The sequence below is a fragment of the Belonocnema kinseyi genome, chromosome 9 (genome assembly GCF_010883055.1).
Source record: "Belonocnema kinseyi isolate 2016_QV_RU_SX_M_011 chromosome 9, B_treatae_v1, whole genome shotgun sequence".
NCBI classification, from domain to species: Eukaryota; Metazoa; Arthropoda; class Insecta; order Hymenoptera; family Cynipidae; genus Belonocnema; species Belonocnema kinseyi.
The window spans coordinates 34,787,156-34,813,090 of NC_046665.1; the positions used below are offsets into that span (position 1 = coordinate 34,787,156).

A 25,935-nucleotide genomic window follows, 5' to 3' on the forward strand; every position below is an offset into this window, starting at 1 on the left:
ATAATATTGATATTGAATAGCTCCTAATATAGAATCTATTGAGTTGAAGATCATACTCTAATTATTATTATGTAAGCTCCTTATCTTTAAAAACCCAATAATGAATTTAAATTTAAATAACATGGATAAAAATAATTGGGTATGATTATTCACAGTATTAATTATAAATTAATTCATTATTATATTATTCTAAGAACTGGAGATAATAAATAAAAAATTATCTTTATTATTATAACATTTTCTAGTTGAAAAAACCATTAAAGCCAAAGCTTAGTTAAATAATTAAGTTTAAAGGAGTAGATTTGATACATTTTTCTTAATTTATTATTTTATTATTCATAATTGTTACCAACTCCGATCTTCTCTACCGACTTTATCAAATTATACCTTGTTTACCAAGTGAGTAGCAGGTAAGCCACCTTTCGATTTATTTCCCGAAAAATAACAATAAGGCAAACAGGGCGCGCTGCGGTAAGTCGGTCGAAATCAAATACACGGCATAAGCAATCTCCCACCTCATCTCTGATCAGAGTGCTCTTGGAGTGCACCAGTGTAGGAAAACCGAATTCGCTATAAGATATTATTTTCATATTTGGAAAAAAAGTATACATCTAGAATGGGAATTTTAATATTCTACTTCAATATATAATCTTGATTCTTGTATTAGAAATTATTCAATATTCAAGTACAATATTTACTTAGGTAAGGCTCCTGGTATTAATTATTCAAACCAGTGACATAATTTTTACATTCTCATTCATAAGAGTGTAATGTAATCGTTCAAATTTCCGATATCCAGATTTTAATGGTTCTTTAAGTTTTGACACTAATAGAGTCAGAAACTCATCAAATATTGTCAGTGTGTAACTGCATGTCTGTGTGATTACCTGAATGTTACAGCCACATTAACTGTTTAAAGATTATTAATCAGATATTTCCGAACAAATAAAAAAATTTAAAGCATTTTCAACATTCGAAACCAATTTTTTAAAGAGTTTGTAGACATTTTGGTCAAACTTTTTGGTACATGACAAAAATACAGTGTAACTCTTCTATAGCGCCGATTTTGGAGCTGACGGTAGGTGGAAAAAAACTAATTATAGCCCGCTCCGATTTTGTTTGTTCATGTCTGAGTGACAACCGCAGATCTCACGCATCCCGCGCAGCTCCTGTTACATCTACCTGCGGCTCGGCATCAATTCTCGCCTAGGTATATAGAAGGGAGGGCTACTGACGGGTTTCACTGTACTTGCAAATTACTATTATGATATTTTAAATTTCTAAACAAATAAAAAATGTTATTAGATTGAGAAATTTCGGTCTAAATTTGTAGTAAATATCGAATATATTTCATTATTATGCCAATGCAATTTTTCAACTAGACCAACATTTTTAAAGGATCTTAACGTTTCGGCAATCACAGAGTCCGAAAATCATAAAATGTTTCCTGTGTGGTCATCTGGATGTTGTAGCCATGCAAACTTTTGAATAATTAATCATATCTTTTTCAATATTTTGAAAATTTTTCAAAAATAGAAAAAGCTATTTTTCTGATTAGGGAATATTAATAAAAATTGTTACTAAATATCAAATATGTTTCGAAATTATCACAATGAAATTTTTCGATTGGATAAAAATTCAAAAAGATCATTTTTAAAATAGCACAATTTTCTTTTTTAAGAGATTCGACATTTTACATCGCGTTTGTTAGTAGATTTCAACAAGATTTCCAAATTATCCTAATAAAATTTTTCGATTGGACACAAATGAAAAAATTTTAGATAATTAATATTCGAGTAGATTACCTTTATTGATACATTTGTATACAATAGTGAAATTATTTTCAATATCTGTTTCAAGCCGACTACACATTTTTGTAGAGTTGACTTTAGAACCGAACATTGAACAAACTAAAGTCTGTGGCTTAATGTCCCTGCTGAGTAAATTAAAAAAAAAGTATTTTTTTAAACATTATGTCGAAAAACAGACCTACTTTTCAAACTCCATTTTATTTTGTCTAAATCTATTTATTTTTTAAAGAGAACTATCTGTAGAACCTAACTGTCGAGCGTGAAGCGCGAGTGTCGCAATCAGAATATAATCGCATAAGCTGTAAGTGCTATGAGAATCGTCTTTATGACATTTGAAAATATCTATGTGTAAAGAGAATGTGCCCGCGAAGCGGTCATTTTTTTACTTTGATATTTGACATTGATTATTCTTGAAGACATGAATTTGAAACTTTTAAGACCTCAAATTTACAATTATTGTTCGTCATTTGTAAATTGTACACAACTGAATGGTTTAATTTGTTTAATTTCAATTGATTCAATTTTACGTTGTTAAAATTGATCCCTCTAAATTTAAAACTTATTAGTTCTAAATTTTCCTTTTTAAAATTGTTAAATTTTAAACATTTTCCATTGCACAATATTAAATTTTGAACGATTAATTTAAAGTTAACCTTATTCAAACATGAATGCTTTCAATAGTGCTATCTAAAATTAAATCATATTTGATGGGCCGAGAGTAAATGTGGTGTAGATGGTTTTGCAGAATAGAATCGGTTTCAGTTTTCGTTTTGAGACTAAGAAGATTTTGAAAAATTACAGGTGCGGAAACAGAATGAATCAACGTCAGAGTAGAATCGAACTTAAATTATTCCGCGCGGTAAAACGAGTTTGGACTTCAATCTGATTTTCTCCCAGTCTGAACTCAATCCGCTTTTACCCCCAGTCATCTTTGATTAAGGATTTTTATTTTTTCGTTCTCATATTAACATATTAACATGAAGCCTAAAGTTCTACATTTTCTTCATTATATCACATAAAGTTGGATAGTTGATCTAACAATTAATACCATTGAGCTTATTATAAAATATTTAAATTACAAAGTTCGTATAATACTTTTATATGTTTTTAAAAAACATTGACCATTTTTTGCAGCTTTCAAATACTACATCAATTAATATTAAAAGCTTTTAATTGTATCATTAGATATAATATCAATAATGATATTTTTGTAGTTATAAATAAAATAATAATTATAAAGCACCGAATGCACCACATTAATTCAACTTGTCCTCAGATGAGGTTTTGAATATCAGAACAGAAACCATAGCGAAATTATAAATACAATGGAGGCAGAAAGCTATTCACGGCGAGCACCCCAAAACGTTAGATCAACATGAAGTGGATAGTGAGGCATCCCATATTTGTCTGAGAAAGGGTCTTCTGTATCCAGAGATGGAAGGATTCGTTATTTTTGCTCTATTAGTTTTTGAGAAAAACAGGGCGTCGCTAGCTGGCCGTCAACTCAGCGGCGCCCTCTACAAAAATCATTAAATTAAAAAAAAAATTACTAGGTTAGATTCTTTTTCTATTTTTTTGCTTTACAATGTGCTATAAATCGCATTTGTAAAATCAACCCTTATTTAAAAATGTACCCCCTGTAATGAAAAAAGTAATAAAAAAATATTGGTTAGATTTTTTTGCTATTTTTTGGCTTTCCAATGTGATATGAAACACTTTTGTAAAATTAAGCCTTATTCTAAACAGTAATCTTCTGTACTGCAAACGTGTATTAAAAAAAAAGAAAATTCAGTCAAACCTCGTTTATTTAAACTCCTTCGAAACGTAAACATATCATCTATTGCAACTCGACAGGAAGTATGCGAAAGGTCGTCTCTTCAACTATTTTGTTTGAAAAATTTGAACGGATCACTTTATTAAGGAATCGTTTTTTTCTTAAAAATGTATACTTTTAGTTGAAAATTTATCTCTTTCGTTGGAATTTTACCCATTTTGTTAAAAATTAATCTTTTTTCATTGATAATTCAACTACTTGGGTAAAAGTTAAACTACATTGTTAAAAAAATAGTTTTTTGATCAGGGCTTATGTCTTTGGTTGGAACTTAAACTGTTTAGTCGAAAAGTCCTTTTTTTGTTCTTTAAAATTAATTTTTCAATGGAAAACGTAACCTTTCCATTTTTTAAGATTTATCGTTTTTAGTTGAAAATTCTCCTTTTTAGCGAAAAAAAATAATTTTCTTGTTTTCAAATGTCATGTTTGTTGGGTAAAAATCAATTAGTTTCGTAGAAAATTATTTTGTTGCTAAAGCCATACTTCGGTTTGAAAATCCGATTTTTGTAGAGAAAATTCTACTTTCGACTCGAAAGTTAAAAAATTTAGATAAACTTTGATTTATTTCTTGAGTGAAAAATCTTGATTTGTTGAAAATTCGTCTTTTTGCATTTAAAATTCTTTTTTGTTTGTATATCGTCATTTCCGATTCAGATTCCGTTATTGATTCCGTTATCTATTGCTTCTCTTTGGTCCTCTGTTTCTGTCACTGATCCTTCAAGGCCCATAATCCGATACGAAAATTTAACAATTTTACCATGAAAACCCGAGAAATGACTTCTTGCTTTTTATTAGTGAAAAAGAGGGCTTGCCATACCATTTAAAAAATGTAGCGTTCCCTGAGTCTGATCCTGGAATTTTATAATACGAAACACTATAGGAGGAAGAATTTTTGTTTCTTTCCATTATGATAAAAGCCTTTTGCCATTTTGTTGCTTAGTAAGATTTCCCTCGCTGACTTACTTTTGATAATCGAATTGAAGATATTCCAAACATACAGAAAAACCATTTTTTCAAAAAGTGGATTTATCAGGTTTTATTTGTTTACCCCTTATTTATCTGACTTGAAACAGGGAATTTCAGAATAAATCATGGGATTTATTTTAGGATAGGGAGCTTCGATAAAGAAATATAATTTCACTTGGAACAGGGTTTTTTTTTACATAGAACGGAATTTTTTAAGTGAATTATAATTCGGATTTAGAAGAAAGGAATTTTCAAAAATCCCTCTTCCAAGTCAAAATTTGTGACAATTTGAATGTTCCCTCTTCTAAATGTTAGGTAAAAAAAGTACTTCAAGCAGTGTCTAGAGTAGAAGTAGTGTTTCAAGGAAGAAATATTGCTGAATTATAATAGAAATTTTTTACATTATTCGTTACGAATTCATCTTTTTTCGTTAAAAATTCAACCTACTAGTTAAAAGTTCATCTCTTTTGTAAACATTCATTTTTTTGTTAAAGATGCATCGCTTTAATTGAAAATTCATTTTCACTTTGTGAAAAATTCGTCTTTTTTGGTAGAAAATTAATCTTTTTGGCGTAAGATTCAAGTATACCAGTTGAAGATTCATAATTTTTGTTCAAAATTCATCATTTTGTTTGAAAATTAATTTCTTTAACTGAAAATTTAATTGTTTAATTTTTAGCTGAAAACTGATCATTTCTAGTTCAAAGTTAAACAATTTGTATGTACATTGCTCTGTTTTAATTGACAATTCGACTATTTCGTTGAAAATTCACATATTTTGTTGAAAAATTTATTTTTTTTTAGTAGAGAATTATCTTTTTCATTTGAAGTTAATCTTCTTATCTAAAAATTCTTCTTTTCTGTTAAAAAATCAAGTATTCCAGTATTCATTTTCGTTGAAAATTCATCTTTGAGAGCGTCCATATATTACGTAACGCTGTTTACGGGGATGGGGGGAGGAAAGACTCTGTTATGGTTTTTTTACGAAGAGGGTAGGGGGTGACGAACCCTATTACGTGATAAAACAGCTTGCTAAAAAAATGCTCAAGAACACTTTTTATCCCATTTCTCAACTTATAATATTTATTTAAATTAACTTTATGGCTTCCAAAAAATAACCAAATATAAGTAAAATAAGAAGAGGTATAAAATTCATTTAAATAAGTATTTCCCATTACAAAGGGGTTAAGGGGGTCAAGAACATCGATTTTTGCGTTACGTAATATATGGACGCTCCCTTCGAGGTTTGAAATAAAATTATTTGGTTGAAAGTTTATGAAAGTTATGACAGTTGCATATTTCCTAATTTTCGTTAAAAAAATTCATCTCTTTGGTTGAACATTAATTTTTTAATGAAAATTTTTTTATTCAATTTTTGGTTAAAAAATTATCCTTCTTAGTTGAAAATTTATATTTCTGGTTAAAAATTCCATATTTATTGTAATTAAGAGAATAATAGCAAACAAAATTTTTTTTGCAAATTCAGAACAATTTTATTTCTTGAACACCAATAACAAATCGTGCAGAAATTTTAATAATTTTTTGTGAAAAAACTACCAACAGTTATAATGAGATAATATATCAATAAAAATAATGTATAATGTGGGAAAAAATTGCATTATATCTAAACTCCCAAAAAAGCGGAAAATTGAAATAAATTTCAATCAATTTTTGAACGTATTCGTATTTGTGATGAGTCATTTAATTTGTTGCGACGTACAATGAATTTCTACAAAACTACAGGGGAAAACCGGGTTGAGTTATAGTCGCGAGGAGAAACAGTTTAGGCGTCAGACAGTTTAGGCAATTATTATTTCTCCTGAAGTGAATGTAAAAATAAATGCAAAATTTTACTTTGAAATCTGTGCAAGAACAATCAAAATCATTACTTATTTAAAAGTCCGTTATAGGAAATTAGAAAAAGTAACTGAAAGATAACGGGAACGTAACTCGTTTCTCTTTGAAATTGTAATACTAAGCTGAAGAGATTCCATACAGTAATTTTTTTAGCAAATAATTGACCAATTTCAGAATAGGCGTTTAAAATTTAATAAATTCGAAATTGAAAGTGCTTATAATTGTACAGTATTGGGTTTAAAGCATTCAATACTGTGTAATTTAAAATTATATAGGAGAGTACCCAAATATGAGATACCAACTCTGTTGGGCGTGATTGTCGGAATTCTGTGTACTGAATTTAAAAGTAATATAGGTCAATTTAAAGGAAATTTAGTTTGTCATAAGGAGCTCAAATAAAAAATTTGATTAAAAATTTTTTTATGCTGAATATACAAAAAATGTAAAAAAGTGCTTTTTCCAAACACGTCAAACTATTCTCATAATATGAGATATCCCAGGAAATAGCTAATAAAATGCAAAATAAAGTATTATTTTTAATGAAAAACTTCATTCTATGTTTCCGAAATATAAATTTACTACTATTTAGATATACTTAGTTTTTGCAGTAGTCACAAAATACTTTTGTAACCAATTTCCCCCGCGCAGCCAGTGTTATAAAAACCATAGGTATCTCATATTATGAGAACCACACCGTGCAACTATGCACTTAATATGCCTGACCTGTACAATGAAAAACTTCAACACTATCGATATTTTCCTACTTAGTTATTCAATCTCCATCACTCCAGACAAACTTTACTGCTAAATACATATTTAATGAATAATAAATAGGGCTTAAAGAATTCCCTTCCAACAACTCGTCCACCATCGATTTCACAAAAAGTTCGCCTATAATCTTTAGAAGCCCAATGAAAAATGAACTATAACTCGAAATTAATCTTTCTTCAAGGGCTACAAGTTAGTCATAGAACCAACAGAGTGGGTCTCTTAGTTTAGCTGATACCCCGCTTTCTCATATTACGAGAACATCTCATATTCGAGTACTCTCCTCTACTTAAAAATGGTAGGCTTTCGAAATTAGTAAGTTTGGTATTTAAGGCATAAAAATGAAAAGAATTAATTTAAGGAAATTAAAATTAAAAAAAAAAATGTAAATGCAAAATTTATCATCTATTATGATTTCCAATTAGAAATAATAGTTGATAATAATTATTTGATTAAAAATTGTACAAATGTAAGTAATTTTCAATTTAAAAAAGTTTAATATATTAAGTTGAAAGATTACGAGAAACTTGATATACTCAAGACTGTACAAGGTAAAATTGGAATTATAACAATCTTAAGAATTTTCGGAATTTACTGTTTGAAACTAGCATACTTTCGTGTGATATCACGTAACACTTAAAGTGATTAATTTGCTCTTATTTTAGGATTTTCCCCGCACAGTGTCCCAGTTCAGTTTTCCCATAATTTAATATTTAAAGATGCGTGAAATTATTCGCACTTTTATCAAATGCGTAAAAACGAAACCAGGGAATTAAGGAAAAAGCGAGTAAAACCCGTAAAAAGTGAGAAGGGAGCATTAAAGTTGGGAAAATTCACTCGTTGGCAGATTTCTTAAGAGTTTAAGAAATGTAATAAAGGTTTGCATAGTCACCTAAGAGGATCCGTTTCCACAGATCCATCTTCAGAGTCGCTAAGGTCGCCTTGATCAGCACTTCGCGAACACAACATCGTGCTCTCGCGAGCCGATCGACTCTTCCTTTTCCTACGATGACAGCCAGGTGAGGATAGACTTATTCTTCTTTTACTTTTATGACTAAAGAATTCCGACAGTTCTCTCACGTGGACTGCTGGAAACCTGTTGAAATTACATTCTTGTTTTTAATCAAAACATTCGATATTAATAATTCTAATTAAATTTTAGTTTATTCTATTGTTTATTTAATGTATTATTGTTAATCGACTAAATATATTATACCTATCATTCTATTGTTCTCAAAATTATATATTAACATAAATTAATTAATGAATCAAATTTAAATTTAATTCAAATTTAATTCAAATTTGAGATTTTAAATTTTTAATTCAAATTTAATCACTCTATCGGGGTACGTTTAATTACAAATATATTTTTCTCACAAATATTTTGCAGGGATCTATTTTATTGTAACTACAATTAAATATATCTTTGTATTCAGCACAGCTTGTCGAACATGGGTCAAATATTATCTCATCAAAATTAATCATGTTTAGCTATTTTTGCCTCTGGATCCCAGTGATAAAAATGGTTTCGCTTGTCTTTGTTAATTTGAAACTTAAAGAGATAGCTAATAAATAATAAGTCGAGTAAAAATAAAAGAGTATCCTTGAAAATTGCTGGCCTTGTTGGCTGAGTGATTGGAGTTGGAACAAAGTTAACGGGACAGTACCTTCGTAAGAAAGAAAGGAAGAAAATAAGAGAATCGAGAGACAGTACGACAATAGGCAGATGAAGTGATGTTTTGTTGTCTAATCGACTGTTTCGGCATTATTGTACCTGGGTTCGCCGATCACGGCCATCTTCCTGGAGCGTAAAATATCATCCTGGAATGCCGCTGCGGCAAGACTTACTCCCGTAACCGGTGCTGCCAGTGCCGGTTGTCCCTTAAATCAATCTGTTTTCGCTGTCCACGATGCACCAAGCCGCGATATACTATCTAAGTATAGTAAGTAAATCCTACGTTATCCTCTCCTGACTCTCTATCTCTCTCGCTCTCGTAGCCTTCGTTACGTGTTGTTTCGAATTCACGGAACCGGGAACAACCGAAGGATCGCATTCCGCGAATCGCGACGATGATACCTACAAAAGCGAAATGTGTGCACGCTAGTTGTCAGTACTTTCCTAATTTTCTGCTCTCAAGCCGCACCGAAACAAAACTGGCACTGGCGTACGAACTACGAGGTGCCGAATTGCCGAGCAGTAGTAGGTACCAGCATGATCCAACCCACACAAGTGTGCCTGTGCCTAGCCGACGACAAGGTCGAGGCCAGTGCTGTAGATATTAAACTGATAGAGAAGGTTCTTGGAAACGTGAACGGGTGCCTCGTATTTTACACAGTAACGCTGTTATATAACTGTTACATAATGCGCGTGACATTTTATTAAAACTTTTACACAAACGATACAAATGTCTTCGGAATAATTTCGAAAAACTGGTTAGTAAACTGATTTCGAACATATGTGCCAAATCAAAGGCTTACATTCAAAGGTATTATTAAAATATTCAATACCTAGGAACGGCGTTTCTGTCGCTTTTTGAATCCCCGAGTAGACAGCCAACCTATTTAGATTCCAATCACTTTGAAGCCGATCGGAGCTATCAAACATAACCTGAAATAAATTAAAAATGCCATTTTTTTAAAGCATGAGAATGCGCTTGATTGCAGATGCATAACATTTTGAAAATCTAGTAAGTCTGCGCATAACAATGCATCACTTTATCGCAAAAATCTTGCTTTATTCAAACGTGATAAATTTAAAAAATATATAAAACTAAGATAAACCAATTTAAAAAATTATTTTTCATTACGGCTACCAGCTTTTTGTAGCAAACAGGTAAAAAACAAATTAAGGAGAATTTCGGCTAATCAACATATTTAAATTCGCTCGAATTCTGCTTTCGAATTCGTCTTAGGAGCAAGGATGGGTAAGTAAAATACCGTAGCCCATTGCAAACATTCCTGGAGATAAATGTAAGAAATCATATACGTACATAAGTTAATTATAATGAAGTTTGTTTATCAGTGTATATTTTATTAGGTAAAATTTTTGATATTTTTTTTAATTTAAATTTTTTTAAATATCAATTACAAATATTTAAATGAACAAATGTAACAATATTTCAAAATTATTTACATACCTGTCTCTCAGAACGCGATTAGAAGCAACATTCTTTAATATTATGTAGCAAAAAACATTGCCATACATTTGGATAATTTTTATTATTTTTATTTACTTGTATATGTTTAAAATTAACCTCATCCCATGGAATTTATGGAAGCCCGAAGTGTTTTTGTGTGTTTCTCCTATTCACTTTAATTGTGATTATTATTTTTCAATTAAAAATATTGGCATTGGAAAAAGAACTCTTACGAATGCCCGTGCCAGAAATTCAAAAAAATAAGGTTTTGCACAGTTCTACAGGTCCGCCATCTTTGCATGTAATTTACTAGGTATTTTACCGGTTTTCTAAGTCAAATACTTGATTTAGGTATTCTACGTAAAAAACTTCCAGTTACGGTTAACTGTGCATCCCTGCTTAGGGAGCTTCCATAAACCATGTGGCCCAATTTTTGCCACTTTTTGACTCCACCTACCCCCATGTGGTCATCCGTGGCATTATCGTCGACCTCTCCTAGGGTGCTACATGGTTTTTTTCTATTTCTTGTAAAACGAAAATAAAACAAAAAAATTATGAATGGTAGCAACCACGCAAGTGGTTATTACCAGAATTGTCTTGCCTCGATTCGTTAACTAATGTAAACAAACAAAAAGACTTGGGGAATGGGCACTCGGTTCGGTTCGCAGGGATCGAATTTAAAACTCCGCATGCTATTTCAAAAAAGGAGTAAGCTGTGCGTTTTACTATTATTTTTTCCACCTGAATATAAAACCACGTGGCTTGGACCACGTGGTTTATGGAAGGCTCCTTAATTCGTGATTAAGGAACTTTCGAAAAAAATAATCAGAATTGCATACTTCGAGACTCGAACCGGTGATCCCATGTGAATGAGTCCAGGGGCTGACCAATGAGTTTACGGGATTCAATTAAATGGCTTGACTTGAAATCCTGTTAATTACAATAAAGTTGCGCGACTCTGAAAATAATTCGTGCTGACGCATCAAATTAATTATGTCTCCTACCGATTTTTTGCTGAATTCTGGCAAATAGTATATTTGAAGACTATATTACTTTTCACGAATTTACGCAAAGTCACAACCAGCTCCAATTCAAGATTGTAGCAAAGCAAGATTCATGGGGATTACTAGCGAATTTTTTTAATTCGCCCCAATTAGATTTTTTCAGTGGGAATCAACCTTGACAACGTAAAATTCAGTTTTAAAAATAACTTTTACTGTGATAGGGATTCAAAACGAAGACAAAAACGGTATCGAAAAGGATTCAATAATCAGTGGCGCACATTGAAATGTTGGCTGGGGGAGCGAAGCTCCTTTCTTCACAGGACCACCCACCCACCTGTAAAGAAAATCACAATTTTACAATAAAAAAAAAGGAAAAAACAAGACCCTCTTTAAACATTTTTTTATTTTGCACAGATTATTCTTATTATTCTACGGTTTTTTAGCTCTAAAATCCAAAACTCCCCCAAAAGGCTAGGAAAATTTTCGAATACTTTTCAATGCAAGCCTTTTTACTGGGTTACTTTTTGTTCTGTAATAGTTAGATAACTTTCATGTACCGTGTTTTTTGGCAAAAACTGTTTAACTCATTCTCAAAACAAGATTGTTAAGTAGGCACGAACGAAAAAAATGCCAACCAGTGAATCATACTCAAATGTTCCCTAATTTTTCTCAGCTAGATACGCTATTGGAAATGACATTTCAGTTTCAGTGCGCAACTCCGATATCACGGATTTCTAGGAGTCACATGTTTGGGGGTCCTGAAACCCTCGATCCTTTGTTTAAAATTATCATTGCTTAGATTTTAGAGTGAGAAAATTACTTTTAATTATTAAGATTATCATTTTTTAACCAGTAAAATAATTATTGTTTAAAAATTCTTGATAATTCAACATAGGAATTAAATCCCTTTTACGTGTATCGATATAGAGAATTAATTTTTATTAAGTTCCCCGCGTCGCGATATCGAAAGTCACGTGACGCAACTAAGAATTAGAATCTCATTTTAGTGTCAAATTTAGAATGCATTTAATTACAGCCAATTTTATTTTGATAATAAAAATTATGTTTAAACTTAGCAAATGAGTTTTTTCTTTATTTTGGTATCGATTAAATACAAAAAATGGTATATCTTATCGTAGCCTATTAAGAAGTTAATTAAGTCACAAAACTTTTTTCAGTCCAAAATTAGAAAAATAATTTTAATTAAAAAAAAAATTTTTGGAAATTATTTTCCTTGGAAAAAGTCAGTTAAGTTTTTCAAACATTCCCACCCCATACTTTCCCTACATTCCCCTCCCAACACTACCCCTCCTTAGGAAAAATTACGGTGGACGAGCGGACACTCAACCAAAACTATACGAGTTTCTGCCCGGAGGATATGAAACTTTAAGAAGGAAAAAGATGTTGAAAAAAATTACACTGCACGTTTTTCCGACACCGCGACGATAAGGTTGTGTAGAAAAACGGTGCACTGTAACTTTTTCAACCTATTTTGTGTTTCTTTTCGATTTAAAAAAAATTTTCAGAACCAATACAAATTTTTAGAATTCTTACACCAAGGGAAGAACCAGTGGAATATGATATACGCTTAAACTAGTCCATTATTTTTTCCCAATTTATTTAATGCTATACAATATATAAAAAAAATGTAGAAGAGAAAAATTTTACATTTAGGAAAATCTGCAAATTTGTTTCAGACTATTTTTGGATCAAACATATAATTTTAGTTTTAATCTCAAAAACATATTCAAACTTGCACGAGTCTAATTGTTGATAGAATTCAGAGCTTTTGTTTCAATCTTAAAAAATGTTATTAATAATAAATAATTCCACGTTGCAGAAAAACTATACAAGATATGAAAAATGTTATTAATAATAAATAATGCCACCTTGCAGAAAAACTGTACAAGATATGAAAAACGTTAAAATAAAGAATTGTTTATCTCAAAAGGATCTACAAACTTGCTTATGAATATTTTTAATGAAACACTAACTTTTGCTTTAAACATAAAAAAATAAAATAAAAGTGTTACTTTATTTTGCAATATCTGTATAAAAAGTCCTAGTCTAAGGTATTTTGGACATACTTAAATTGAGTGTAAAGCGCGAGTCACGTGATAAACAGGTGTTTATTATTTCCGAAGGAGCTTTAACAAAAGGAATTTAAAATGACCAAATTACAGTTTTGAAGGCCGTAAACAGGAGGAGGGTGATGCGTGTTTGATCCCCCCACCCCCCGAAATTCTTGAAACATGTTCATAATATACATATACTCTCCTGTGTGATTTTCATCAGAAAAAATTTTCTGCCTACAGCTTTGACAGTTGTCACTAGTTTGAGCTTCAATTGTAAAAGAGGTTTATGCGTGAGATCCGACTGATGCGCACCCTAGGGGCGCTCAAACTTGCGCACAAAGCGCACGAATGAGTAAAGTTTTTTGAATTTGCATTGCTCATTTTGGGCCGAACAAGTCACGTTAAACCTTTGAAGTTAAGTTTCGTACGCTGTCCCTCGATGCGATTACTTTTTTCTCTCTTCTTTATTGCATTTAAATTTAGGGATACTCTTTTAAAATAAACCAGTGAAGTCTCACTGGTTCACTCAGTAGAATTTCATCATTGGTTTAATCAGTGAGGTTTGCTGGTTGCTCAGTAATAGTAGTAAGCTGGGCAGTGGACATAGGTGTTGTCGACGGGGGGTGGGATACAAGTAATTTTGAAATGAAACAGTTCCGGAGAATCCGGGCCCGTGGAGTATCCCCCCCTCACGCCAGGCCTGATAGTAGGGCATAATATATATTGCGCCTATAACTATGGGAAGGCCTGTCTTACCTCAACGGTCGCGTTTTCCAAGTGACCAGAGGTCCCCCACTTTCAAGCAAAAGATATATCCACAATTCATTACACACAGGCCCCAAATATTTCTAACAAAAACACTAGTCAACAATAAATTCCGTTTTCGATAGTTTTAAGGGTTTTTATAAGTAACGGACGACGCGGCTAGACGTCCATGTCTTGCCAGCTGGGAGTGCTATATCACTGGTTGAATTTGCATCACTGGTATATTCAGTATAACGCTGTTTTGGTGGAGTCACTTACTAGTTCATCCACTGAAAATCAGAGAATCACTAGTTCACTACTAATAATTAAAAATGCTGATTAAACCAGTGACAATTTTACTGGCTCAGTTTAAGAGAGTACATGCTCGCAAATCTGAATGGTTAATATAGACTGCATCAGATGAGACTAGTATTTACTAAACCTTTCATCTTGTCAATATAAAATCATTATTCTGATATAGTTGCGCCAATCCTTTCTTATGGAGTGAATAATTTAAGTTCAATTTTTTTGTAAACACGCCTCGAGTTGCATTCCTTGACGTCAGTACAGTCAGGATTGACGTCAGTCTAAGCGTTGCCACGGGAACGGAAGACGTTCTTAAAGTATGGCGGTTCTTCAATATTTCTGCAGGGAAGATACGTTTCATAATGATTTATTTTATTATTTTCAATTTTGAGTGGTGTCAAGTCTAAATTGAGAGCAATTGAATATTCTACGCTTCAAAAAATTAAAACACCTTACAAGTTTTTCTTTAGAAAAAATAAATTAGTATGCCCGAGGCAGAGATGTTATAAACGCCTGAGATTAACTAACTCGGGCCGGCCTGTCCTGAAAAAATAGGTAGGGCCTACCGGGTAATAAGCTTTGAATAGAGAAAAATTAATATTTCAGATTTCAGCGTAAAAGTGAAGATTATTCTATTCTTTTGAATGCGCGATTTTTCCATCTGTATAAAATGTCATTATAAGAATAGCATATCACCGACACTGATTAATTTCTATTTTCATAGTGACCGCCGCATCACAAAAAAAAAACAGAAAATAACCTTTACATCGATTTCTGGCGAAAGATTCGCTGCAACAGAAATTAATTAAATAAATAAAAAATTAATTAATTAATTAATTAATTGTTTTAATTCCTTCATCTGGAATATAAGTTTTAAAAGTTTAATTCTACTCAACATTCAAGTCTGCTTCTCTAGAGTTAAAATTATTTTCATTTACACATTTTACACGAATACATTAATACATTTTTTAACACGCTTAAATAACTTTTTAATATATAAATAAACATAAATTCAAATATTTTCATAATTTATAAGTTATAAAACGAATTAATGATGAAAAAGTAGGTTAAATAAATGCTTCCGTTAAATTTAACGAAGTGGATTAAGGAAAATATGATTTGCAATTTTTCTTTTCCCGTTGTGGGATTTTTAGAATCTCGAAAAATCGCGTATTCATAGGAATACAAATTCTTCATTCTTCTGAATTCAACGCTTATTACCGGGTACTTACCTTCATGCAATATGACCAATCCCAGGCCTAGCAGCATTCATATCTTTTTCAATAAATTGTAAAAATTCGTAAATTTGTATGATATTTAATTTAAATGGTTAAATTTAAAACAATTCAAAACTGTTTCTAATTTAAGTTGTTGCAAATTTCAGACTTTCTTGAGACCTACAAAATATTCTTTAATTTCCTTATTTAAACTGCTCGGTAAACACGTGTTTCTAATTTCGCTAACGAAAAGTATTGAGGGAACCTTAGATTTGAAACAACTTTCAGCGAGAAAGTTGTTCTATTTAGTTATAAGAAGATTTATTAAAAGTTTTAGATAGAGACATTCAAAATTGATGGAAATATGCACTATGTAATATAGTACGCACCGCCGTAATAGTTTCAATCATGTTTGGCGGAGTTATTACGATTTATGTTTCAATCACTTATCGAATTTCGGGAAAATTATTTTTCAGATAAAATATCTTAGTATTAAAACTAATCATATTAATCCGTTTTGTTAATCTCAAGAAGCATATATTGAACAAAAAGTTAATTTTGCGAATTTGAACATTTTCCAGTTATTGAGACCCGGGATCTGAAGCTTTTAGCGTTTTACAGCGTCGGGCAATAAAAATTAGGTTAAATTTTGCGAATTAAGACATCCAAATGGAAACGCTAAAAGTTTCAAATCCCGGGTCTCAATAACTGGAAAATGTTCAAATTCGCAAAATTAACTTTTTCTTCAATATATGCTTTTTTAGAATAACAAAACGGATGAATATGATGAGTTTTAATACTAAGATATTTTATCTGAAAAATAATTTTCCCGAAATGCGATAACTGATTGAAACAACCCTAGCGGACTGAAGAAACCGAATGGAACCTCTACAAAGTACCCGTAAAGACGTATAACGCCTGTTGACTGCTACTTACAGGCGATGCGTTTGAAGTGTAGCAGTCAAAAGACGTTATACGTCTTATATTTTTTTAAACTTTTTACCGTTGCTAAAAAAACTTTTGCGATTATTCCGTGACCTTCGATAGGGAATTCTAACGTAGAATCCGAATTTCAACAATTTAAAAGTTTATTTTGCTTTTTAAAAAGGAACCGAATGGGGTCTTTACGGGTACTTTGTAGAGGCTCCATTCGGTTCCTTCGGTCCGCCAGGAATAAATCGTAATAACTCCGCCAAATATGATCGAAACTATTACGGCGGTGCGTACTATATCACATAGTGCATATTTCCATCAATTTTGAATGTCTATCTAAAAATTTATAAAAATCTTCTTATAACTAAATAGAACAACTTTCTCGCTGGAAGTTGTTTCAAATCTAAGGTTCCCTCACTACTTTTTTTGTTATCGATATATTTATCGATAACAAAAAAATATAATAATATATTGCTCTTTATTTTACAATAAAATTAATTTTCTGATGATTTATATACCAAAAGTTAATTTTATTGTCAATTAAATAACAATATATCACTTTAAAATATTTTCTTGTAATTCCAAGTCAACAAAAATTATTTCAATGTCAAAATTGTATGGTACATATTGTATGGACAAATAGTCGAGAAATTTACCATGACTCTAAGAAAATAGCGAAGAACATGACTTTTTTTCGATTTTTTAAAAATAAGTTAAATAAGTTAAATAAAATAAGCTATAATAGGGATATTAAGAATAGGTGTCTGAAGCAATTGTGGGAAGAGCGCCGGTGCATTATGGGAGCAGCGAAATAAAATAGCGACGGTCTAATCGGGAGCAGTGACAGTTGAGATTTACTTTGGACAATTAAACGCTTTTTACCACTTAAAATGTGCGCGATTGTTAATATTAAATGGAGTTTATGATGCAGTAATAATAATTTTCATTTGTTTGGATTGTAGGCGATAACTATATTGAAATATCAAGAAACGCGATAAAAACAACAAACTTGACCTTCAAATGCATTACACGGATTTCAGGGAAATTCATTTTCGCGATACCAGACGAAGAATTGGCTACTGTAAGTTAATATATTTCTATAACTAAATTTTTTTTCTAATCTGAAGATAATACATTTATACATAATCTGTCGAAAATAATAAACTTTCCAACTTAACTATTTTGCCCAAATTCCTGATTTACGAGAACAATTTACATAAAGTAACTAAATGTGTAACTCTTCTAACTAAACGTTTTACCTAATTCAAGCGTACACTTTCTTTGAGTTTAATATATTCTCTATTCACTCGTTCGCCTCAAGAATTTTTTTTCCGTGCACTACTTCTTTGCTTCTACGTACAATAATTTATTACTAAAGAATTCTTAGCGTAAGGACGCAAGACGGTAGCCAGAAAAATTGTTCGGTCATGCAACTGCAAGTAGAATCACCCCCCTCCATGATATTAGGGGTCACCACCCCCTCCCACCTAGGCCTTATAAGGACGTAAGGGACCTATTCTACAGTAGAGTCTATGTCGCGGTCTTTCGCGACCAACGCGAGTAGAAACTGCTCCATGTGTTAAAAATGTAACTCCGAGCGGTACTTGAAGTTTGTAACATAGTACATATTATAGTTGAATGTTGACAGTACGTCATAACACTCGTTTTTAAGTACTCAAATAAATAAATTAGCAGCCATGTCGAACATTGTTGCGGGAAAGATCGCCTTTGTTACAGGTTTGATTACTTTGTCTAACATCAATCAAAGTTCAACAAATTGCTTTCTGAATTTTTATCGACCCTATACTAATTATTAAATTGTTAAATTTTAGGTGCAGGCAGTGGCATTGGAAAAGCCACGTGCCGTATTCTGGCGAGAGAAGGTGCCAAGGTCATTGCTACGGATAAAAATTTAAAAGCTGCAGAGCAAACTACCTCGTTTTTAGAAGGTTTGAATTGGTTCTAGTGCTTATAACAATCTGCACGATCTTATAATTTACAATTTACTTTCAGTTGGCAGAATCACGTGCAATATAGGTATATTGTGAATCTAACCTGAAAATATGTTAAATAGTCGATAAGACAGATTTCTATGTTTAACCGGTATGAAAGAAAAATTGAAGTTTTTAAAATTTTTATTCCATCGTGGTAGCCATTAAAATCTAAGAAAAAAAAGATTTTTTATTCGCCATTGATAAAAATTAAAACTTTCGAAGCTGAATATTTCTTTAATTGAGGTATCCAAATACCAGACATTTCAGTTTGTCCATGTCAAACTTGCTTTATTTTCTAGGTTAACTCAAAATCATTGACTAATGATTTATATAAATATTAGTTATTAAAATAATTTCAATAGCCCATCGAAATAAAGTAAGGATTTCCTACGTACTTTTCTCGTCAAAAATGATGCAATAAACAAGAGTCTGATTATCTTTGTATAATTCTTTAAAGTTTGGAGTCACAGTATAAATTGTTATATGTAAGGCATTCTTTCATATATATATATATATAACCTTTATTTTGAGAACCTTGAAAAGTGTATCAAAGGCTAACTCGTTTGGACAAGTCCTTCAAAAGTTAGCGTGGTTACAAAGCATTTTCAAAATTTGAAATTTTGTTTTCAAATTTTACAAATTATTTTCAAAGTTTCTTATAGATGGGTAGAAGATTTTTGAATTATATCGAAATAAAATTTTCAATTTCAATGAAAATTAGAAAAGTTTCTACTTTTGAAAATGTTCCGAAAAATAGAAAAAAATATCTTTCTGATATATTAAGAAATACAATTCAAAATTCGGTACGAGATATGAAATATATTTATAAACTATCTCAGTCAAATTTCTTGATCAGACAAAAATTCAAAAAGTTAGATCTTTTTCAAAATTTGAAAAAATATTTTGCATGTGTTTTAGACATTTTTGTCAAAGTTTCTGGTACACGGCAAACAGACTTGCCAATTATCCTAATGACATTTTTAATTTGAATAAAACTTAAAAAAGTAATGAGAATGTAATCGTTAAAGCCGTAGGTGCTTTGAGAACCTTCTTGAAAAAAATGTCAGCTACAATTTATGGCTGTAATTCCTGAGAAGTTTAAATCACAGTTTTCGATTTAAGTTATAATATTTATATTTGAAAAAATGTAGTTAAAGTGTATGTAGAGAATGTGCCCGCGCAGCGGGTATATTTTTTTGGGGTTTGGCTTAATATAAATTAAATAGACAAGTTAAGTCGACTTAACTTATAGTTAATTTCAGATTTGACTTGAATTAAGAAAGAACCTGAATTTAAGTGTGCAAACTATATTGAATAAAGTACTAGCTTATTTTAAATAAGAAATCAGCATTTTCAAATGGAATAAAGTAAAGTATGCTCCTAAATTTCAATATTCAGTTCTGAAAGTAAGTTGAAAGCAACCTGAAATAACCTGTAAGGCTTTCGTCAACTAAAATAAAGGAATATAGAACGTCACGAATATAGAATATAGAACGTTACAGAACGCTTGCGCTACTATACAGCTCGTGGCAATATCCTACTCCAATACTCATGTCACGTTGGTCAGTCTCGGCTATGATACTACGTTTCCATAAATCGTGGAGTTTTGGTTTCACGGATTTAAAAAAGTGCTGCAGCAAAATCAGTTCGAGTTGTCAGCCAATACTTGGATTATTAAACCCATGGAAATAATTAAATTATTACAAAACTTTTTACTTCTGAACGTGAGCGCCCTTTCAATACATTACGGATCGCAATTGTCTGAAGATTTTGGATCACACCTGCCCCCAATATACTGTTTTTTCCATTTTTCCCGTATTTTCTTACAAATTTGAACCCAACATGTATATTTTCTAAAATGAATAACTATCATATAAGAACAGCCGAGGAGTGTCCGAAAGGCGTAAGAAATTCCTGGTTTTTATTTAGAATATTACCCTTAATTTCAGCTAGGATAGTGTATTAACTTAAGGTTACACTAGCTTTCAGTATACATATATTCTTCATTGAAGAGCGAGCATACCTGAATTTCAGGTCATGTGTCCCTGAATTTCAAATAGCCCCGACCTGATTTCAGGAATCTTATTCCCTTAATTTAATGTTCAGATGTCATTCTTAATTTCAGAGTGGCTATGCTTCTTTTTGTGACACCTTAAAATAAGCCGAATTTTCGACTTAAATTATGTACTTTTTTTTGTTCTCTTGTTCTTCAACCAAGACTGTTTGGTTGTGAAATATTTTAGTTTTTCAAAAAAAGGCTTGTTCAAGGATAAGAACATGAAAACTCATATCGTAATTGCAATATGGTGTAATTAAAAAAATTAATATTAAGAGAGACCAAATTTTAGTCAGATCGACTGTTAAATTACTGTATATCAAAATTTTAGACATTGTTTATAGGAAAAGCTAAAGTTATGAAAGATTAAATCCTGAAAAGAAAATATTTCGATTTATATTAATTAAAAATTTATTAAGTCTAATAAAATCAATATCTTTAGTGATAAAATGATTGTTCTATAAAAGAATTCTTTTTACTTTCAAGTAATAGAAAGTTCATTTAACTAATTTATAACTCTATCCCATACTTTGTTGTATCTGGAGAGGTCTGTCTTTAAATTAATAACAATTAATAACATCTCTTTGAAATCTCTCTTTTTATGATATCTTTCATGAAAAAGAATGTCATTCGAATTGAAGTCATGAACATGTGTAATTGTATGCTTTAAAAGGACTGAGTGATATTCAAGACTTCTGTGAATCTTTGCAATTAACCTTATTAATCACACATTTTTTGTCTATCATTTCATACATATTTTTTCCAATTTTGAGTAGATATTGCTCTTAAAAATAACTCTAAATATAGTATGTAAACTAATTAATCCAACATTGATTTCAAAATTATTAAGATGTTCCCAAAATTTGGAATAAAATCAGTGTTGAATGTATTCTAATCATCTGCATTTATTTTATTTTCATCATTGTTTATGTTTTTATGTCATTTATTCTGTAAAATAATCCAGCAATTTTCCCAGATAAAGTATTATTTATTATTGTTTGATAAATTGATGTTAGCGTCGAATGATTAAATATTGATTTCCTACAATATAATATATTGTTAATACAAAATTATATATATATATATATAATTAAAAATTTGTCATAAGGACAACCGCAGGATTTCGTCGGGAGCGGGTGCTAATCTGAAAAATTGCACCCGCTTCCAGCGAAATCGCGGTAAAATTTCAGCCACAACCACGTCTCACAACCGTGAGATATTTATATATTATATTTTTATTTATATGTTTAAAAATTATTATTATTTTCGACTACGAATTTTGAATCATCTATTTTGCTCCGAGAAAATAAAAATTTAGTGTGACGTCAGTCCACTGTGATAAGACGTACTTTCGCTAAACGGTATATAGAAAGAATTTTTTTTTAATAAACGATATTAATTTAAAAAAATATAGATGTTGAAGGGAAGTAAATAATTATGACCAAGCACACTAGAATTTAAATTAAATTGTTGTATTACTATATTAGAAAACGTGAATTCGAACAAATCCTCTTAATACAATTTGTATTTGATTTTTTAAAAGAATTTTGTATGCAAAAAACCCAGTTCGAAAAAGGTCAGTTATTTAGCTCCATACTGCCACCTTTTAGATCAAAATTATGAAAAGCACTCGTCGTGAATTTTGTTTGAATAAAAGTCTAATGCAAACGTTGAATTTCAGAACCAATGCCTAGAATACAATAAAGCAACATTAAGTTAGAGATTTATTGGAGTCTAGTAAAGTTTTTTGTTTGAAAGAACAGAAACATGTCATTCATTATTTATAAATGCAATACCCTACTAGCTTTTATCCACCAAGGTGGCTTTTATTTTCTTCATCTTGCAGGACTTTACAATAAAAATACAGTGACTCTTCTATCGCGCCGATTTCGGGGCTGACGGTGGGTGGCAACTAATTCATTATAGCCTGCTCCGCTTTTGTTTGTTCACGTCTAACTGTTCGCCTGAGTGATAGCCGCAGATCCCGCGCAACCCTGTTCCACCCACATGCGGAGCGGCGTCAATTCTCGGAAAGGCTATAGAAGGGAGGGCTCTTGAAGATTTCCACTGTAATATTAAATGTCAGTTTCTCACTTGAGTCACTTTTATTATTTTCTTTTTCGAACAAGGGAAGCAGAACCTGATAAGGAAGAACACCTTAAAAAATAAGTTCTCTAGGATTTTAAAGTAATGGCACTTTTGATACTAGCCAAATATATCTCAAACTAGGAATCCATTTCTCGAACATATGAAACTATTTCCTGTCGTAGAGCGTGATGTATTTTTAATCATTTAAATAAATCATTCCCAGGTTCAGGACATCTGGCTTTAGAGCTCGACGTCAGTGAGCTAGGAAACGTAGAAAGTACCTTCAAAAAATGCCAACAGCACTTTTCAAAACCCCCAACTATCATAGTCAATTCAGCTGGAATCACTAGAGACAATTTTCTCTTGAAGATTAGCGAAGAAGACTTTGACGAAGTCTTGAAAGTAAATTTAAAAGGCACTTTCTGCACCGTGCGAACCGCAGCGAATGCAATGATCGAAGCTGGTGTGTCGGAAGGTGGTTCCATAATTAACTTATCATCGATAATAGGCAAAATAGGAAATATTGGCCAGTGTAATTACTCTGCCTCGAAAGCTGGAGTGGTAGCGCTTACGAGAACCGCTGCTATGGAGTTTGGAAAGTAAGAATTATTTTTCAAATTAAATTAACATTTCTGCGTGTCTCTTTTTTCACGAAATTTTGTTTGAAAATTTCCTAGTCATCTTCTCAGAGGTCATCCACAAATTACGTAAGGTGTTTTTCTGAAACTTTCAACACTTTTTCAAACAAAATTGAAGCTTTCCTAAAATTGTATACACTTAACGAATGAGCATACATAGGTATATAATTTCTGATAATTAACTAAATGTCCAACCTTAATGAAATTTGCTATAAAAAAGGCATTAAAAGAGGTAACAAACATGAATGGTTCAATCTTACAAATGTACAGTTTTATAATTTCTTGCACATATTTTGCACATTAAACCCCATCCTACCATAAGATGCAGTAAGATAAATAAATGTTTTTAGGTTCGGAATTCGCGTAAATGCAGTACTGCCTGCCACTATAGAAACCCCCATGATTGCGTGTGTTCCAGACAAAGTAAAAGAAATGTTTATCGGAATGATTCCATTAAAAAGAATGGGGAAACCAGAGGAAGTGGCGGAAGTTATAGCATTTTTGGCTTCGGAAAGGAGTTCCTATGTTAATGGAGCATCTATTGAAGTCACAGGAGGACTTTAACCTTTAAATAACAACTAAATTGCATTAAACTATCTATACATTTCAGGAGATGATTATTTTTTGTATTTTTTACCCTAAATAATATAATGAATAACAGTTAAATCGTTGTTTTTTTTCATGTCTAAAATTCAACTTAAATAACATAATTAATTTTAAATACGTCACCATTAGCTAAATCTAGTTCTTCTTTCCTTTCAGTCTTCTCGCATGTCTGTGCGCCTTGTAGTGAAGTTTGCTTTTCTCCTCAATGATTTCTTTGTATTTACGTTTATTATACTTGGCGAATTCCGCATCTGCCATAAGCTCATCCACAATCGTGCGTTTGCGTTCCTTATTCGTAAGGCGACCATTGTAATATTCCAGGGGAGAATCCATAACCTTTCCGATATGAAAATACTTAGGAAGCCCTTGCATATCGTTCCTCTTATAAAAATGCTTTGGATCCAACGCTGATCTCATTTGGATGACTTCTAGATCACGTTTGACTTCCTCCGTTATTTCGGTGGCAGGTAAATTGAACCATTTCTTTCCTTTAGTCTTCTCGCGATCCCATTTTCTTTGCTGTTTTAACTTCTTTTCGCTAAGGTCGTATCCAGGTAGAGTTTTAAGCTTTTCAAAACCTACTGTGATTACTGATTTCTGGAGAATTTTATCAAGGGGAGTGACCTCTTTTATTATTTCTGCAACACTGGTTGCCTTTTGAGGCTTCTTTCTTCTTTTATTACTCCAGCCCATGTCTATTTCAAATTCCTCCAGGTCAAAGTCCTTCGCTGATAATTTTCCAGTATTCTTCATTGATTTCTTTCGAGGCATTTTAATCTTCATTGGATCGATTCCTGGAAACATAAAGTGAAATGAATACGCTGATAATATGCAATAAAGTAAAAGCATACATTCCAAATCAGATACAGTCCAGATTATGAAGCGACTTTGGGGGCACTATTCATTTCTTCAATTTTTATTCAGTTATAAATTTGCCCTATCTTAAATTAGAAACAATGCACGAGAAATACCTGAAACATAAAAAAACATGTTTTCACGTACCTCAGAATCAAAACTTAACCTCGAAATCGCAAGTTTGTTAAAATCTTAAAAAATATATATATAGAATTAGTCAAAAGGCAAAAACGTATTGTTGTTAATAAATCAATTCGTACTAGATATAAAATAATATAAGATTTTTTAAAATAAATATTTCTGTGGATAAAAATGGTAATAAAATATACTGGGCTAACCTAGAGTCAAATGATAGATGCGTGACTTTTATAACGCTTACCAATATCGTCTAGGTCGCAATCATCATCACTTTCTACAAGTTTCGTTTTTGTGAGAAGGTCTGCTTGACCTCTTGTATCAATTATTATATTCATTTTTGCTATATTTATTTGATAGTTAAACTTTTAATTATTAAAACAAGTAATAGAAGGCCGGTACTATTCCTGCGCGAAGGCTTGAGAATCAGGCTCGGTCAACCAGTGTCCCCAATCTTGCATGATCCAACAAAGCATGGTCCTGCCAGGCGCAAGTAAAAAAGTCAACCAATCAGATTCGGCACCCTAGGGCACCCTACCTTTCTGACATCATGGATCGAGAGCGGCAGTGGTAAGGTACTATATTACATGATCTAAGAATACACGGTCTAGCCATCAGCTCCCCCGATTTCGTCCCCATTCGCACTCCACCACTTTTTGCCATTTTGGTTACCATAGCAACTGTTAGCGTCTCGGTCTTCACTCAAAAGATTTGAAATCATGAATTATGGCTACATTGTAAATCAATGTCAATACCTGTGAAAGTTCTCAATATTCAAATAAGGTGCAAGAAGCAGACACAGCTGACACTATCCGTTTGTGAAAGCGCGTCGTGTTAAGATTAACTTTGTGAAAATTGTAGTGGTGTTTCTATTGAAAATACCATTGAAATCATTATTTCATATGAATATAAGA

The 25,935-nt window shown here is 31.7% G+C and overlaps 3 protein-coding genes across 4 annotated transcripts in view; 1 reads left to right on the plus strand and 2 right to left on the minus strand.

The window, feature by feature from the left end:
- LOC117179476 (raf homolog serine/threonine-protein kinase Raf) overlaps positions 1-9,526 on the minus strand; it is a 16,092-nt gene extending 6,566 nt beyond the window's left edge. Inside the window, exons 1-2 of the mRNA XM_033371331.1 lie at positions 9,008-9,526; positions 8,126-8,329 (exon numbers count right to left, since the gene is read on the minus strand). Coding sequence (XP_033227222.1) covers positions 8,126-8,329; positions 9,008-9,030 — 227 coding nt within the window. The 5' untranslated portion in view covers positions 9,031-9,526. The remainder of the gene's footprint in view (positions 1-8,125; positions 8,330-9,007) is intronic.
- An 8,643-nt stretch (positions 9,527-18,169) lies between these two features.
- On the plus strand, positions 18,170-24,054 carry LOC117179479 (estradiol 17-beta-dehydrogenase 8). The gene is made up of 4 exons (XM_033371334.1): positions 18,170-18,386; positions 18,482-18,598; positions 23,011-23,386; positions 23,776-24,054. Exons 1-4 carry the CDS (start codon positions 18,347-18,349, stop codon positions 23,987-23,989), a joined length of 747 nt encoding a protein of 248 aa, XP_033227225.1. The 5' UTR covers positions 18,170-18,346; the 3' UTR covers positions 23,990-24,054.
- Positions 22,228-25,494, minus strand: LOC117179477 (deoxynucleotidyltransferase terminal-interacting protein 2). 2 transcript variants are annotated; one of them, XM_033371333.1, is made up of 3 exons: positions 25,266-25,494; positions 24,155-24,825; positions 22,228-22,389 (listed from the first exon to the last, which is right to left on the minus strand). In XM_033371333.1, exons 1-2 carry the CDS (start codon positions 25,357-25,359, stop codon positions 24,167-24,169), a joined length of 753 nt encoding a protein of 250 aa, XP_033227224.1. In that variant the 5' UTR covers positions 25,360-25,494; the 3' UTR covers positions 22,228-22,389; positions 24,155-24,166. The 2 variants fall into 2 exon arrangements, with proteins under 2 accessions (XP_033227224.1, XP_033227223.1); XM_033371332.1 differs by lacking the exon at positions 22,228-22,389 and having other exon boundaries at positions 22,822-24,825; positions 25,266-25,493.
- Positions 25,495-25,935: the final 441 nt, after the last annotated feature.

Bases quoted from the DNA above. Each gene is read 5' to 3' on its own strand.
- LOC117179479 (XM_033371334.1), top strand. From the start codon at position 18,347: ATGTCGAACATTGTTGCGGGAAAGATCGCCTTTGTTACAG. The intron at 18,387-18,481 runs GTTTGATTACTT...GTTAAATTTTAG, and splicing joins AAAGATCGCCTTTGTTACAG to GTGCAGGCAGTGGCATTGGA. The intron at 23,387-23,775 runs GTAAGAATTATT...AAATGTTTTTAG, and splicing joins GCTGCTATGGAGTTTGGAAA to GTTCGGAATTCGCGTAAATG.
- LOC117179477 (XM_033371333.1), bottom strand. From the start codon at position 25,359: ATGAATATAATAATTGATACAAGAGGTCAAGCAGACCTTCTCACAAAA. The intron at 24,826-25,265 runs GTAAGCGTTATA...TTATGTTTCCAG, and splicing joins TTGCGACCTAGACGATATTG to GAATCGATCCAATGAAGATT.